Source organism: Pseudophryne corroboree, chromosome 11 (assembly GCF_028390025.1).
Source record: "Pseudophryne corroboree isolate aPseCor3 chromosome 11, aPseCor3.hap2, whole genome shotgun sequence".
Classification (NCBI taxonomy): Eukaryota; Metazoa; Chordata; class Amphibia; order Anura; family Myobatrachidae; genus Pseudophryne; species Pseudophryne corroboree.
In genome coordinates this window covers 355715827-355733695 of record NC_086454.1, presented here as the reverse complement: position 1 = coordinate 355733695, position 17869 = coordinate 355715827, and the positions used below count along the sequence as shown (strand labels likewise).

The window sequence follows — 17869 nt, the reverse complement described above, 5'->3', positions numbered from 1 at the left end:
TAAGTATTACCTGATGGGAATACAGCTTATTAATTGCCTCTAGCACAGCCTCCCTGCCTGAGGGAGTTGTCGGCAAGGCATATTTGAGGAAACGGCGGGGGGAAGACATCTCGAATTCCAGCTTGTACCCCTGAAATACTACTTGAATGAAACAGGGATCCACCTGTGAGCGAGCCCACTGATCGCTGAAATTTTTGAGACGGCCCCCCACCGTACCTGGCTACACCTGTGGAGCCCCCGCGTCATGCTGTGGACTCAGAGGAAGCGAGAGAAGAATTATGAATCTGGGAACAGGCTGACTGGTGCAGCTTTTTCCCTCTTCCCTTGTCTCTGTACAGAAAGGAAGCGCCTTTGACCCACTTGCTTTTCTGAAGCCGAAAGGACTGTACCTGATAATACAGTGCTTTCTTAGTCTGTGAGGAAAACTGAGGTAAAAATATTTCTTCCCAGCTGTTGCTGCGGATACGAGGTCCCAGAGACCATCCCCAAATAATTCCTCACCCTTATAAGGCAGAATCTCTATGCGCCTTTTAAAGTCAGCATCACCTGTCCAGTGACAGGTCTCTAATACCCTCCTGACAGAATGGACATTACATTCATTTTGGATGCCAGCCGGCAAAATATCCCTCTGTGCATCCCTCATATATAAGACGACGTCTTTAATATGTTCTCATGTTAGCAAACTAGTATGTTTGACAGGGTCACCGACCACACTGCAGCAGCACGCTCTGCAGGTTTCAGTCTAGTACCTGAGTGTGTAAATACAGACTTCAGGATAGCCTCCTGCTTTTTATCAACAGGTACCTTCAAAGTGGGTGTTCCTAAAACGGCAGTGCCACCTATTTTGACAACCGTGTGAGCGCCTTATCCACCCTAGGGGATATCTCCCAGCGTAACTTATCCTCTGGCGGGAAAAGGTACGCCATCAGTAACTTTTTAGAAATTACCAGTTTCTTATCAGGGGGAACCCACGCTTTTCACACACTTCATTCATTCAGCTGACGGGGGAACAAAACACTGCCTGCTTTTTCTCCCCAAACATAAAAACCCATTTTTAGAGGTTAATGTCAGAAATGTGTAACACATTTTTTATTGCCGGGATCAAGTCACGGATGTTCCTAGTGGATTGTGTATATGTCTCAACCTTGTCGACACTGGAGTCAGACTCCGTGTCGACATCTGTGTCTGCCATCTGAATGAGCGGGCATTTTTGAGCCCCTGATGGCCTTTGAGACGCCTGGGTAGGCGCGGCTGAGAAGCCGGCTGTCCCACAGCTGTTACGTCAACCACCCTTTTATGTAAGGAGTTGACACTGTCGGTTAATACCTTTCACCTAACCATCCACTCTGGTGTCGGCCCCACAGGGGGCGACATCACATTTATCGGCATCTGCTCCGTCACTATATAAGCCTCCTCCTCAAACATGTCGACACAGCCGTACCGACACACCGCACACACACAGGGAATGCTCTGACTGAGGACAGGACCCCACAAAGCCCTTTGGGGAGACTGAGAGAGAGTATGCCAGCACACACCAGAGCGCTATATAATGTGGGGATTAACACTATAACTGAGTGAATTTTCCCCCATAGCTGCTTGTATATACAATATTGCGCCTAAATTTAGTGCCCCCTCTCTCTTTTTAACCCTTTGAGCCTGAAAACTACAGGGGAGAGCCTGGGGAGCTTTCTTCCAGCTGCACTGTGAAGAGAAAATGGCGCCAGTGTGCTGAGGGAGAAGCCCCGCCCCTTTTCCGCGGCCTATTCTCCCGCTTTTTTCTGGATTCTGGCAGGGGTATTTACCACATATATAGCCTCTGGGGCTATATATTGTGGTATTTTTGCCAGCCAAGGTGTTTTTATTGCTGCTCAGGGCGCCCCCCCCAAGCGCCCTGCACCCTCAGTGACCGGAGTGTGAAGTGTGTATGAGGAGCAATGGCGCACAGCTGCAGTGCTGTGCGCTACCTTGGTGAAGACTGATGTCTTCTGCCGCCGATTTTCCGGACCTCTTCTTGCTTCTGGCTCTGTAAGGTGGACGGCGGCGCGGCTCCGGGACCGAACACCAAGGACTGGGCCTGCGGTCGATCCCTCTGGAGCTAATGGTGTCCAGTAGCCTAAGAAGCCCAATCCGGCTGCAAGCAGGCGAGTTCGCTTCTTCTCCCCTTAGTCCCTCGCTGCAGTGAGCCTGTTGTCAGCAGGTCTCACTGAAAATAAAAAACCTAATTCTATACTTTCTTTCTAGAGGCTCAGGAGAGCCCCTAGTGTGCATCCAACCTCGGCCGGGCACAAGATCTAACTGAGGCTTGGAGGAGGGTCATAGTGGGAGGAGCCAGTGCACACCAGGTGGTCATAAATCTTTCTAGAGTGCCCAGCCTCCTTCGGAGCCCGCTATTCCCCATGGTCCTTTCGGAGTTCCCAGCATCCACTAGGACGTCAGAGAAACACACGTGGTGAGGAGACGCTGCTGATGTACAACATGACATCTACCCCCCATGTACACTGCACTTTAGTATTTTGTGTAGTGTAACAGCAAGCTTTCACTGCGCTTTGTTCCCATCGTGCTGGACGAGTGGCAGAGTTACACAGAGACGTACATGGAGGCTGGCCGCTGCAGTCTGCTACAGAACAGCCAATGTGTAATGTAATTTCCCAGGAGACCATTGTTGGTGTAGTGGTTAGTATTACGGACTCATAGCACTGAGGTCATAGGAATCCCACCAAGGCTCTGTGTGGAGTTTGCATATTCTCTCTGAGTGTGTGCGGGTTTCCCCCAGGTGCTCCGATGTCCTCCAACACTCCAAAATACACAGATTTATTAATTGGGGATTCTAACTAACAAATTATCACTAGTGCGTGTGATAGGGAATATAGATTGTAAGCTCCCCTGGTCAGGGAGGGATGTGAATGAAATCAGGATTTTGGTACTTACCGATAAATCCCTTTCTCCGATTCCACAGGGGCCACTGGAGTGTAGTTACAATGGGGAGATAGTAGGTGGTATTGGTAGCTGGCACTTTAAAAATTCTCACACTGTGGCTAGCTCCTCCCCTACTATCTCCCCTCCAAGCCAGTCTACGTTAAACTGTGCCCGAGGAGAGCTGTAATAAACAAACCGTAAGGTAGAGGAGGTTAACGACGCCCTGTAAACCAGGCGAACACAAACTAAACCTGGAACAGAACCTGACAAAAAACCAGGCTAGCCTGAACCCAACAAGCAGTCATATGGTGATCTGCAATCGTTAATCAAACAAAAATCAGGAGAAACAGCGCTGGGCGGGCGTCCAGTGGCCCCTGTGGAATCGGAGAAAGGGATTTATCGGTAAGTACCAAAATCCTGATTTCTCCTTCATCCACTAGGGGCCACTGGAGTGTAGTTACAATGGGGACGTCCCAGAGCTCCCAAAAAACGGGTGGGAAAGCGCTGAGAGTCCTGTAAAAACTGCTCGGCCAAACAGTGATGCAGAGGCCGTAAAAGTGTCAAACTTGTAGAATTTGACAAAACGAATGTCGGTTTGACCAAGTAGCCGCCCGACAAAATATTCATGGAGACCCCGCGGGCGGCTGCCCACGAAGGTCTTACAATGCGCGTAAAGCGCGCTGAATTGGAAAACGGAGGTTCCCTAGTAACCGCCAAGAAGACTGTCTGATGATCAGATGTATCCAACTGTCCAGCATATGCTGGGGCCCCGGCTATTTAGTACGGGAGCATCGTCCAGAGCAAAGAAGAAAAAACACTTCATCGAATAGCCTGAGACCTCTGTAGAGAGAGTTGACGAGCCCTGACAACATTCAGAGAGGATTGAAAACCACTAGTGTCAGATTTATATGAAAAATGGACCTCCCCTCTGGAAGAAACGACCGCTGAGGCCGAAGCCGAGCCCGGGGAGTTGCCAATAGAGTACTCCCTGAACAAGAGGCCGAACTTACGGCCGCTAGGCTAATCTCATTTGGAAGAAAAGCGAAAAAGGCAGAGACCTAAAATTCCGGTCAGTGTGGTTTGAAGCGCAGCGGAGCAAAAAACCTCCCAGAGAAACCAAAGATGAATGGTAACTGGAAGAAGGGGGAAAAACCCCCTTTTATCTTCATTATGTTCCATAAAGTTTTCCCAAAGTGGCAAAAGCGAGAAGAGGTAATAGACTTCTGAAATCGGAGCCCAGTAGGCCTAACCGAACTAGGGAACTCCTCCCTTCTGAGGTCTCGTGAACAGTCACACGGGTAACCGAAACCAGTGTAAAATTGAACAAGGAGAAAAAAAAAAAGGAGCCTGTTGAAGTAGACAGTCCAGTCGAGGTAGGAGCCAAGGCTCCTCTACTGACAACAGGCGTATCTGTATCTTCAAGTCATGCGTGGCCCAACCAGCGCCACCGAGAGGACTAGCACGCATAATCCCCTCCTGTGTTACTGAACATGAAGTAGAAATAGAAAAGGAGGCAGGATAGAATAACCAGAAAACTCCCCGGAGCCCTGAGGGCCTCCACGGCTACTGCCGTCCGAGAGTAATAAAGGGTTAAAGAGTCAGTCAGAACGCCCTGAGGTCGATCCGAAATCTCCGCCCACAGCGGACCAGCTGACAAAACTCCGGGGCATGTTCCCTCACCCAGGAGTCTGACCTGGTGGCTTGATCTGGAAACAAGATTGTTGTCCCACGTTCCGAGAGGAATGGAGGCGACCACTCATTACGTCGCAACTTGACTGAAGAAATAGAGTCTCTGGTGCCGAGGAATGAAAAAAAAAAAACCTCTGACGGACCGTGTTGAGAAACGTCTATGCGGAGCATAAATTGGATCTGTGTCGAATCAGAAGCTCGTGGATCCTCCGGATATTCAGAAGCCACCTAATGTACAGAGTGGGATAGTAGCAGTAAATTGTCCCATTAGGGAACCAACGTCACCCACTGCCCTTGAAAAAGAGTTATTCTGTTATCTTCCTAAACTCTGTGGGAGCGGAAGAGAGAAGAGTAAAGGACTTACAGTGAAAATGAGAATCCTGTTAAGGGGGAATCTGAGAAAAGCCTGTCCAACGGAAATCAGTAAACAGGCATCTCTGAAGACAAGGGACACGTAAAACTCCCTTTCTTGTTTAAACTAGCAATCACAGACTAAAAGGATTGTAAGGCCAGAATAGGCCTGTCCGAGCCACTTGGCTTCGGAACGTGAAAAGAAAACAAAGGCCTGAGAACTGTCCTAATTCAAATGATATGTGTAAAACAGGGATCAACACCCTTTGCGGTTAGAAACCTATGGAGCGCAGCCTGCAGTATGACTCTCTTGTCATCGTAAATCAGCCGACCCATGCCGAGGGACTCCTGAGACGGTTGTAACCGCCCAAGCCTTCTCCCATCGACCTGCGCCTACCCTGGGACCCTGCAGGTGTAATGGGTGTATAGGATGACATAAAATCAGACTGGACTGAGGATGTTGAACCTCTGCTTCAGCCTTTTTACCCTGAGAACCCCTGGCGACGAAGATATCACCCGTGTGGAGTCAAAAACCTGAAAGGGCACGAAAAAATCTAAAGGGAAGACCAGTAAAGGTCTGTCTTGGAGCTGGGGCAGTAGTAGGAGAAATCAAAGTGGACCTACCTCCATTGGTTCAAGAAATCCTGCAGAAAGTTCCTTCCCCAGAACCATCTGCCCCGTAGGATTTCATGTTTACTTGTCACTGCCGCAGCCCCAGAGGTCGTCGGGTTAAGACAGCCCAAGCGAAGATGCAGGGTCCGAGTCTGTAGACATGGAGACCTCCAAGGAACATAAAGCAGAATCGTGATTCTGACCTGTATCAAAGTATCAATTGATCCTGATGCGAAGCATCCTGTAACCTAGAGGACAATTGTTCCCCAACCTACCTGCTCCGGATACGGTAGAACCATGCTGCCGCATATGTCGATGGATCCCTGAGCAAGGTTGCCTCAGGAAAACGGCGGCTTGATGGACCGGCGATACACCGAGGTGTATACCTTAGAGAGGTTCTGATACCATCTCCTGCCATCTGCGGGGAAAAGATAGGAAAACAAACCTTGTTTGATACCTGATATTGTGTATTCGGGTGTCTGTCGGCCGCCTACCGGAGCCTGCCCAGCTCATCCGAAACTGAACCAGTCGCTGTCATTTTCGTCAATGGCGTGGAACCCTGATGGACTTGACGTGTCCTCCTCCTTTACCTGCAGTATCAGATGAACTGCTGTATTATGTACCTGTATATTCTGAGACACTGGTTCAGATCCACAGAAAACAGACATCAGTAATGCATGGAATGTTAGCAAAGTTTATTTTTGGAAAGGTGTGTTTGGTCCCGCTGTGATTTGATCCTGTGACCTTGGAAACCAAAGTCCAAGGGCTTACCTGATGAGCTATTGTCTGGATAATAGTGACATTACCTGCATCATTGATCAAACAGGGGTGTGCAGGTGCGTGGAGGGCGAAGCAGATGGCTCCGCCGCATACCTCACACCTCAGAGGGAATTCTTCGACTATCCCAGGAGAGACAAACGAAAGGAGAAAAGGTGGGTTAAATAAACAGAGCCCTACGTAAGGTCTGCACTATAATGTGTAGTGACCGATACGATTAAAATAAACTTTCTGGAGCAGCGGAGACCTGAACCAGCAACGCTGCGCTGTGGGACAGGAGTCTTAGCCCTAGGCTATAGGAGTTCTCCTTAAAGTTTTGTTTGGATTCAAACCCCTGTTCAGATACCCGCTACTAGCGTACTGAGCCGCAGCGCTATTTGTCTGATGCCTTACACGCATTCCACAATTACAAATAGCATTAGTAACTAGTGACAAGAAGGAATAATAAAGGGAAGGCAACACCCCGCCCTGTATTTAGTGTACCGCTAATTAAGGTGCACCAGATGTTTCTCTGAGGTTCCGCTGGCTTTTCAAAATGGTGACCAGCCTGTGAGAAAGATGGGGGAAAATGTTATGTGCAAGATGTTGTTATTAGAAAACATTGCGGAAGTAGCCTACAGCACCTGGTGTTCCCAGGCGGTCTCCCATCCAAGTACTAACCGGGCCTGACCCTGCTTAGTGTCCGAGATCAGACGAGATCGGGCGTGTTCAGGGTGGTGTGGCCGTAGGCTTTTATCCCCTATATCTGGTATTTTATGGATTTATCTATATACATACCTACACGCACCTAAATATATATATCTATATATATACATGCACAAACATAACTATATATGTATATATACACACACACCGTAGGTAAATAAATACTGCACAGTAGATCCTTTTAATTATTATTGAGCTGAGTCCCAGCTACTGTAATAGAGCAGGTTCCCTGATTTGCAAGTAGGAAAATGCTGGGTAGAGGACTCTACTGCAGGAGGAATGTATCTATATTTCAGCAGCCTGAAGTATCGAAAAGTTACAAATCCCAGAGCTGTTGCCTAGCGATGGGGAGACCTGGGAGCCCACTGAGTAAAGCGGGTTAACTGTTAATATACCTGGGACTTTATTTGTATTTGTCTCTGAGTATGCAAGATTAGCCCACTGGGCTATAGGAGACACTGCAAATATGAAGCCAGGTCTGTGCAGGGAGGAAATGGCCGCCAGAGTGAAACTCCTCTGGGCTATGCGATAAAATCTATATAGTGGATAACTGGATTAGTGCTGAGCCACTCTGACTATATCACATTCTCCCCAGCACCATGTGCATTAAACTCACATAAATGCCTATTACACTATAACAGTGGCCGGGGAGCGGAGAATGCTGAGCCCGCTGTACAGAGCAGGAGTTAGCTCCGCCCCCCGGCTATGGCGCCTTATTGCAAAACTAAGCGGGAAGCGAGCTGTACCCTCCGCTGGGCCTGCGAGTCACCGCCGGGGAGCGCTGAGCCCGCTATACAGCGCTAGTAGAGCCCTGTATCTGCTAGCCGCCGCCGGGGAGTGTTGCGCTGAACAGAGCGCGAGTCGCCGCCTGGGAGCAGGGAGCGCTGAGCTCGCTCTACAGAGCGGGACTTAGCTCCGCCCCCTCCGTACAAGGCGCCAAATTTAAACATTGCTTTGCGCTCGAGCGGGATCCCTGTGCCGGCTCTGTGAGTCGCGCTGAGTGGGGATCTGTGCGGGGGGTGCGGGGAGCTGGGGGAGCAGAGGGTTATCAGAATGACACACACCCGTTTTTCAGTCAGGGTTGTATAAACACATACTCAGCCTCCCCCAATCATCCTGTCTGTTTCTCCATGAGGAGGACAGGTAAGGATACAATAAAGTACATTACAGCCCCAGAGAGCCCTTCTGGAGTGGGTTGTACAACAATAAACAGATTGCTCTAAAAACATACATAGCCACCACAAATAAAGTATACTTCACTCACCACTGTGTTCTTGGTGGATCGGCCCCGACACACGCCGCACGCAGCGGCGTCCAGCCGGAATCTTCTGTGGTGGGGTGGTCCCGACACAAGCCGCACGCAGCGGTGTCCGACCATTTTTGATACTCACCGCTGCCATGCTGCCGGAATCTTCTGCTGGATGGAGTGGCCGCGACACGCGCCGCACGCAGCGGTGTCCGCCAACTCAGGAGAGCTCAGTGTCTCCCTCAGCCGGGGCCCATCCCTAGCCGCACGCAGCTGCGATGGGACCCCGCCGGCAGCTCCCACGGTGCAGACTGGCAGTGGCAGAGCTGCCAGTCTGTGAGTGTGTGTAAGAAAAATAAAATAATAAAGAAAAAAGAAGAAAATTCTTCAGCTAAACCCAAGTGAACCAGCTACCTCGGGCACTTAACTAAGACTGGCTTGGAGGGGAGATAGTAGGGGAGGAGCTAGCCACAGTGTGAGAATTTTTAAAGTGCCAGCTACCAATACCACCTACTATCTCCCCATTGTAACTACACTCCAGTGGCCCCTAGTGGATGAAGGAGAAATACAATAATGTGCTGTGGAATGTGTGTGCGCTATATCAACAACTAGCAATAAAATAAACCATGATGATTACAAGTGAAACAGCCCCTCTATCCGCAGCCGCAAAGGGACGATGTTCTAACAAATTACACCCTTATTATTACAGATTCTGACAACTGTGTGCACGGTGACCGCCATGAAGGGGAATACTACCGGTCTGATCACATCATTACACAGGGATTTACCTCCATGTACGACGTGCACGACCAAATCACATGGAAAGGGACAAGTGATATGAACTATGCATGCTCTCATTGGCCCTCATTCCGAGTTGATCGCTCGCTAGCTGCTTTTAGCAGCCGTGCAAACGCTATGCCGCCGCCCTCTGGGAGTGTATCTTAGCTTAGCAGAAGTGCGAACGAAAGGATCGCAGCATTGCTACAAAAAAGATTGTGCAGTTTCTGAGTAGCTCGAGACTTACTCTTACAGATGGGTCCACATTTATCTTGACCTTTAATAGGATTCACAGACTGGCCAGTCGGACTTAATCCCCTGCTGTAATGACTTAATCCCCTGATGTATTGTTCTCTGTATTGTATAAATCATGTTGTGACTAGGCACAGAAAACTAGTCAAGATAACCGTGGACCCATCTGTACCTTGCGATCACTGCAGACAGTTTTGTTCCTGGTTTGACCTCACAAACACGCCTTGCGTTCGGCCAGCCACGCCTACGTTTCCCCAGCCACTCCTGCGTTTTTATCTGACACGCCTGCGTTTTTACACACACTCCCCCGAAAACGGTCAGTTACCACCCAGAAACACCCACTTCCTGTTAATCACGCTGCGGCCAGCAGTGCGTCTGAAAAGCATCGCTAGACCTTGTGTGAATCTACATCGGCTTTTGTGAAAGTACGACGCGCTGGCGCACCATACGCATGCGCAGAAGTGCCGCTTTTTCACCTTATCGCAGCGCTGCGAACGAAAGCAGCTAGCGATCAACTCGGAATGAGGGCCATTGTTCTGTAGCCTGTTATGGTCACGTTTATCTGTGCGCACAGCGATGGGTGACCGGGTAATAAGCCAACTTCCCCCATGTGCACCGGGAGCAATCACACAACGTTAACCATTTCCACACTCACCTTCGCACCATACAAGTCACAGTACTTCATCAGTAATTCTGCCGACTTCTTCACGGTGATCCCCGTCGTGTCACATTGCAGCACGCAGTTCTCCAGCTCCGTCTTACCGCCGAGGACACCTTCAGTGGGAACACAGGACAGCTGGAGTAATTAGTCCCGACAAAGTAGAGACTCCAGAAACGGGCTACAAAGACCGCCTCCTGTGTCCCCTTCTGGGTCTACTTATTCTCTTAAAAACAAATGTAAAGTGTTCAAAAGCCCTCAAGACCCTTCTATTCAGGACATTTAGCAGAGGTAGGTGGTTCCCACGCAGAACAAGTGATACCCAGGTGTATACTCAGGGACCTGTTAGTCTCACCTGACACACCGCAGTGGACCACTCTGCTCAGGCAAAGGGGGCAAACAGACCAAACTGCACGGGCAGCAGGCAAAGGGGGCAAATAGACCAAACTGCACGGGCAGTAGGCAAAGGGGGCAAACAGACCGAACTGCATGGGCAGCAGGCAAAGGGGGCAAATAGACCAAACTGCACGGGCAGCAGGCAAAGGGGGCAAACAGACCAAACTGCACGGGCAGCAGGCAAAGGGGGCAAACAGACCAAACTGCACGGGCAGCAGGCAAAGGGGGCAAACAGACCGAACTGCATGGGCAGCAGGCAAAGGGGGCAAATAGACCAAACTGCATGGGCAGCAGGCAAAGGGGGCAAACAGACCAAACTGCACGGGCAGCAGGTAAAGGGTGGCAAACAGACCAAACTGCATGGGCAGCAGGCAAAGGGGGGCCAACAGACCAAACTGCATGGGCAGCAGGCAAAGGGGGGCAAACAGACCAAACTGCACGGGCAGCAGGCAAAGGGGGGCAAACAGACCAAACTGCACGGGCAGCAGGCAAAGGGGGGTAAACAGACCAAACTGCACGGGCAGCAGGCAAAGGGGGACAAACAGACCAAACTGCACGGGCAGCAGGCAAAGGGGGGCAAACAGACAAAACAAAAAGCCTCACTAGAGATTTTAGTAAATATGGAGATTGCTATAAAAAGCAGCAGGACTATTGCTGGGACCAGAAAAGTAGGTTTCTAAATTTGGAGATTAACAAACATACAGTTTATGTAAAAGCAGGGGTTCTCCACCAGCGATATGCCTACTGGTTATCACCCCCCCCATACACCTGGTTGTCTTACAGATACACGGTGATAAACGCAGCCAGACCCGAAGTGCTCGGAAGCTGCGGCACACTTACTGACAATGCCTTCTACTGCGTCGTGCTGGATAAGCTTCACGTTGGAGAATTTCACAGAGGCGCCGCAGCATTCGATAAACTTGTCGCCTTTTCCTTTCTTTTCTATAATGATGTCATCCGTCAAGCCATAGCCTGGGAGAGGAATACACTGTGTAATAATGATAATGACTATAGAGGAACAGATTTACAAAGAACGGCGTGGCCTGCTAGAAAGTCAAACATCTGGTATAAGGATTTGTGCCTGTATGTGTACAGCTGTGTCCTCACACTATTGCTACAGCGCCGCCAAACGGCTCCTCTTGGTGCGTCAGGTCTCGTACAACGCTGCCCGTGCAGAAGACTGCTGATTAATTTGATATATCTGTGTGCGCCTGAGTCTCCGTTGCATAGATACAGAAGTCTTGCATATCAAATTGATCAGCAGTCTCCCGGTACATCTTAATCACACTGCATTGCGACCGAGATTCATTTACAGATGAAAAAAGTAAATGCAAAAGTTGTACAGGACCTGGCGGTTCGCTCGTGCCGCATCTGCGTACATGCGTATGTTCTACTCCCATGTTGATGATTTGGCGATGAATCCAAACTCTAAGGGTGGGTAACCTACGCAGTTATCGGCACAGATTGTCGTTTCCAGCCAAATTGTGCGCATCCGGCAGAGTGTATGCACGACTGCAAGCTCCCGCGGGTCGCATGTAATCTTCCGGCTGGCAGCGCTGCACAGCCAATCAGAAGGTGCAGTTTAATCAAGGATGGAACGAGGGATCGCTCTGTCGGTCATTAAATCATTTTAGTGCGTACTGCCAATACAATATGTTGCTCTGATGGTTACCCGGCCTAAGTAGGCAAAATGCTGCAATCACTTGTACACACTAAAACATGCAGGTTTATATAGTACCGTGCAACATGGCGCAAGGGGCGTTATCATCACGCTTCAATAGAATGGCTAAGCAGACAAACCGTAACCACTACATAGTAGAATAAATAAAATCATGTGTGCACTTGGAATTAGATCAGCCCCAATCATACTGCCCGTGTAAGCGTGTAATCACAGCGCAATAACTCCACGCACGAGCGCGGCTGCCGTTACTGCTGCACAGCTAGATTAGCTAAGCAGGGAAGAAAGCGCAGTCTTACGGCTTCTAGTTATTGCATGAAAGAGGCAGCGGAGGGATTTTAAGACTGAATTTTATTTTTACTTAATCACATTTATTAAAAACTTGTATGGCGCCAAGCGAGTGCTAGCAACAGTGTTCAGTCGTACATAGATTTATTGGAAATCTCTAGCCCTTCCGTATATAGGGCCTCATTCAGAGATGCAGCAAAATGCCATCACAGCATAAGTATCGCAGCTGCTGGGAGTACCGACATTCACTGGAGGAGTCTCTGATCTGCGGCTTGTGCAGGAAGACGCAACCATTGGACACTCACCGGCCCTCTGTGTAATCCTATGGCCGTGCGGACTGGCCGACGGAACTGAGACGCCAGAGTAGTTTTGACTGTATACGGGATGGGAGTCGCAGGCAGCGACACGCCCCTAAACCCCCCCATTATATCCCTGATGGTCATCCACTTTGCTGATAAATCCTGACTGTGAACATTACCGCAAAAGCATTGCGGCACATGCACAGAGGCAAAATAACATATAGCTCCACTGCGTACAACAGCGACATTGCGTCTATCTGTGACTCAGCCCACAGTGACCTTCAGGAGGTGACGTAATATTCTATTGTGCGGTAGAGATTTTCATGGTATTTGCTTATATAAGGTTTTCGCTCCCTGTAACATTTGAACAGAAGATCTGTAGTTACTGCTCAGATATAATCACCTTCTAAGTGTAGCGAGTCCGCAATGCAGATCTGACCGTGCACAAAGTACTGGCCAGGACACATCAGGACCAGGTCCCCGTCATAGCACGCATTCACAGCCTCCAATAGATCCTGATGGAACTGCGGGAAGAACAAATCTGTATTACTCGCATCCTGGCAAACAGATTACTCAGATCACATTACCAAAAAGATTGACGCGCATTTATTCATACCCGTCAGCGAGCGCTACCCGTTCATTCATATCCGTCACCTAACACTACCCATTCATTCATTTATATCCGTCACCGAGCGCTACCCGTTCATTCATATCCGTAACCTAGCTCTACCCATTCCTCCATATCTGTCACCTAGCACTACCCATTCCTCCATATCAGTCACCTAGCGCTACCACCCATTCCTCCATATCCATCACCTAGCGCTACCCATTCCTTCATATCCGTCACCTAGCGCTACCCATTCCTCCATATCCATCACCTAGTGCTACCCATTCCTCCATATCCGTGAACTAGCACTACCCATTCCTCCATATCCGTGAACTAGCACTACCCATTCCTCCATATGCGTCACCTAGCGCTATCTATTCCTTCATATCCGTCACCGAGCACTACCCATTCCTCCATATCAGTCACCTAGCACTACCCATTCCTCCATATCCATCACCTAGCGCTACCCATTCCTTCATAACCGTCACCTAGCGCTACCCATTCCTTCATATCCATCACCTAGCACTACCCATTCCTTCATATGCGTCACCTAGCGCTACCGATTCCTCCATATTCGTCACCTAGCGCTACCCATTCCTCCATATCCGTCACTGAGCGCTACCCATTCCTCCATATCCATCACCTAGCGCTACCCATTCCTTCATATCAGTCACCTAGCGCTACCCATTCCTCCATATCCGTCACCTAGCACTACCCATTCCTTCATATCTGTCATCTAGCGCTACCCATTCCTTCATATCTGTCACCTAGCACTACCCATTCCTCCATATCCATTACTTAGCACTACCCATTCCTTCATATGCGTCACTTAGCACTACCCATTCCTCCATATCCATTACCTAGCACTACCCATTCCTCCATATCAGTCACCTAGCGCTACTCATTCCTCCATATCCATCACCTAGCACTACCCATTCCTTCATATGCGTCACTTAGCACTACCCATTCCTCCATATCAGTCACCTAGCGCTACCCATTCCTCCATATCCATCACCTAGCGCAACCCATTCCTTCATATCCGTCAATTAGCGCTACCCATTCCTTCATATCAGTCACCTAGCACTACCCATTCCTCCATATCCATCACCTAGCACTACCCATTCCTCCATATCCATTACCTAGCGCTACCCATTCCTTCATATCCGTCAATTAGCGCTACCCATTCCTTCATATCAGTCACCTAGCTCTACCCATTCCTCCATATCAGTCACCTAGCGCTACCCATTCCTTCATATCCATCACCTAGCGCTACCCATTCCTCCATATCCGTCACCAAGCGCTACCCATTCCTCCATATCCGTCACCTAGCGCTATCCATTCCTTCATATCAGTCACCGAGCGCTACCCATTCCTCCATATCCGTCACCTAGCGCTACCCATTCCTCCATATCCGTCACCTAGCGCTACCCATTCCTTCATATCAGTCACCTAGCGCTACCCATTCCTTCATATCCATCACCTAGCGCTACCCATTCCTCCATATCCGTCACCAAGCGCTACCCATTCCTCCATATCCGTCACCTAGCGCTATCCATTCCTTCATATCAGTCACCGAGCGCTACCCATTCCTCCATATCCGTCACCTAGCGCTACCCATTCCTCCATATCCGTCACCTAGCGCTACCCATTCCTTCATATGCGTCACTTAGCACTACCCATTCCTCCATATCCATTACCTAGCACTACCCATTCCTCCATATCAGTCACCTAGCGCTACCCATTCCTCCATATCCGTCACCAAGCGCTACCCATTCCTCCATATCCGTCACCTAGCGCTACCCATTCCTTCAAATGCGTCACTTAGCGCTACCCATTCCTTCAAATGCGTCACTTAGCACTACCCATTCCTCCATATCCATTACCTAGCACTACCCATTCCTCCATATCAGTCACCTAGCGCTATCCATTCCTTCATATCAGTCACTTAGCACTACCCATTCCTCCATATCCATTACTTAGCACTACCCATTCCTTCATATGCGTCACTTAGCACTACCCATTCCTCCATATCCATTACCTAGCACTACCCATTCCTCCATATCAGTCACCTAGCGCTACTCATTCCTCCATATCCATCACCTAGCACTACCCATTCCTTCATATGCGTCACTTAGCACTACCCATTCCTCCATATCAGTCACCTAGCGCTACCCATTCCTCCATATCCATCACCTAGCGCTACCCATTCCTCCATATCAGTCACCTAGCACTACCCATTCCTTCATATGCGTCACTTAGCACTACCCATTCCTCCATACCAGTCACCTAGCGCTACTCATTCCTCCATATCCATCACCTAGCACTACCCATTCCTTCACATGGGTCACTTAGCACTACCCATTCCTCCATATCCATTACCTAGCACTACCCATTCCTCCATATCAGTCACCTAGCACTACCCATTCCTTCATATGCGTCACTTAGCACTACCCATTACTCCATATCAGTCACCTAGTGCTACCCATTCCTTCATATCAGTCACCTAGCGCTACTCATTCCTTCATATCAGTCACCTAGCGCTACCCATTCCTCCATATCAGTCACCTAGCGCTACCCATTCCTTCATATCCGTCACCTAGCGCTACCCATTCCTCCATATCCATCACCTAGCGCTACCCATTCCTCTATATCCGTGAACTAGCACTACCCATTCCTCCATATGCGTCACCTAGCGCTATCTATTCCTTCATATCCGTCACCTAGCGCTACTCATTCCTCCATATCCATCACCTAGCGCTACCCATTCCTTCATATCCATCACCTAGCGCTACCCATTCCTTCATATCAGTCACCTAGCTCTACCCATTCCTTCATATCAGTCACCTAGCTCTACCCATTCCTCTATATCAGTCACCTAGCGCTACCCATTCCTCCATATCCGTCACCTAGCGCTACCCATTCCTTCATATCCATCACCTAGCGCTACCCATTCCTCCATATCCGTCACCAAGCGCTACCCATTCCTCCATATCCGTCACCTAGCGCTATCCATTCCTTCATATCAGTCACCGAGCGCTACCCATTCCTCCATATCCGTCACCGAGCGCTACCCATTCCTCCATATCCGTCACCTAGCGCTACCCATTCCTTCATATGCGTCACTTAGCACTACCCATTCCTCCATATCCATTACCTAGCACTACCCATTCCTCCATATCAGTCACCTAGCGCTACCCATTCCTCCATATCTGTCACCAAGCGCTACCCATTCCTCCATATCCGTCACCTAGCGCTACCCATTCCTTCATATGCGTCACTTAGCACTACCCATTCCTCCATATCCATTACCTAGCACTACCCATTCCTCCATATCAGTCACCTAGCGCTATCCATTCCTTCATATCAGTCACCGAGCGCTACCCATTCCTCCATATCCGTCACCTAGCGCTACCCATTCCTCCATATCCGTCACCAAGCGCTACCCATTCCTCCATATCCGTCACCTAGCGCTACCCATTCCTCCATATCCGTCACCAAGCGCTACCCATTCCTCCATATCCGTCACCTAGCGCTACCCATTCCTCCATATCCGTCACCAAGCGCTACCCATTCCTCCATATCCGTCACCTAGCACTACCCATTCCTCCATATCCGTCACCAAGCGCTACCCATTCCTCCATATCCGTCACCTAGCACTACCCATTCCTCCATATCCGTCACCTAGCACTACCCATTCCTTCATATCCGTCACCTAGCGCTACCCATTCCTCCATATCCGTCACCTAGCACTACCCATTCCTTCATATCCGTCACCTAGCGCTACCACCCATTCCTCCATATCCGTCACCTAGCGCTACCCATTCCTCCATATCTGTCACCAAGCGCTACCCATTCCTCCATATCCGTCACCTAGCGCTACCCATTCCTCCATATCCATCACCTAGCGCTACCCATTCCTTCATATCTGTCACCGAGCGCTACCACCCATTCCTCCATATCCGCCAAACTCTACTCATTCATATCCATTGAGTGCTACACATTCATTTCTATCTGCAGAGCGCTATCCATTTTTGGAAGCCATATTTGATATTCAAGTTGAAGTCTATTAGTGGGTTTAATTAAAACAAAAAAAAAAGTAATTGCTCAAATAACTAAATGGGTTTATATCTGCAAAATATAACAAGTAATTTACTGGATAGACTCTGGCAAGGAATGTATCTAGTGCTCGCCTTACTATGAAGATCATTTATATTGGGAAGGGCACATGCAACCCTCAACACGGCCTGATGTAACGAGTAAAGTAAGAAGCACTTTGTGCGGCTAGGTTTGTTTTTGGTTTTTTTTAAGTGTTGGAGAAACTGCAGGAAAAGCAAGAGCTAGATCCACTCCCTACCAGAGTATCTAGTAAACATTTCCCATAGAACAGGGGTTGAATTTGTAAAACACCAGAGACCCTTGTGGATCTAACTCTGCATATTAAATAACATCCAAAAATGTAATAAAAAAATAAAAAATAAAAACGCTTCAACTGTAACCCATCTCCAGACAGCTCTGACTAGGGTGGCTAATCCCGGGATCAGCGGGATCCCAGGATTTAGGGCAAAAATCATCCGGGATTCAATCCTGGGATTGGAAGCTCCAATCCTGGGGATTGAGC

General features: G+C 49.1%; 1 protein-coding gene and 1 non-coding gene across 2 annotated transcripts in view; both read right to left on the bottom strand.

Moving 5' to 3' along the window:
• The window catches only part of SHCBP1 (SHC binding and spindle associated 1), a 213738-nt gene that overhangs the window by 6900 nt on the left and 188969 nt on the right, over window positions 1-17869 (bottom strand). The window contains exons 8-10 of the mRNA XM_063946027.1: window positions 13048-13168; window positions 11220-11351; window positions 9981-10099 (exon numbers count right to left, since the gene is read on the bottom strand). Of these exons, the coding sequence (XP_063802097.1) occupies window positions 9981-10099; window positions 11220-11351; window positions 13048-13168 (372 nt within the window). The remainder of the gene's footprint in view (window positions 1-9980; window positions 10100-11219; window positions 11352-13047; window positions 13169-17869) is intronic.
• Window positions 6957-7075, bottom strand: LOC134970445 (5S ribosomal RNA). Its single transcript, XR_010189776.1, has one exon. It is a non-coding gene; the product is annotated as a 5S ribosomal RNA (ribosomal RNA).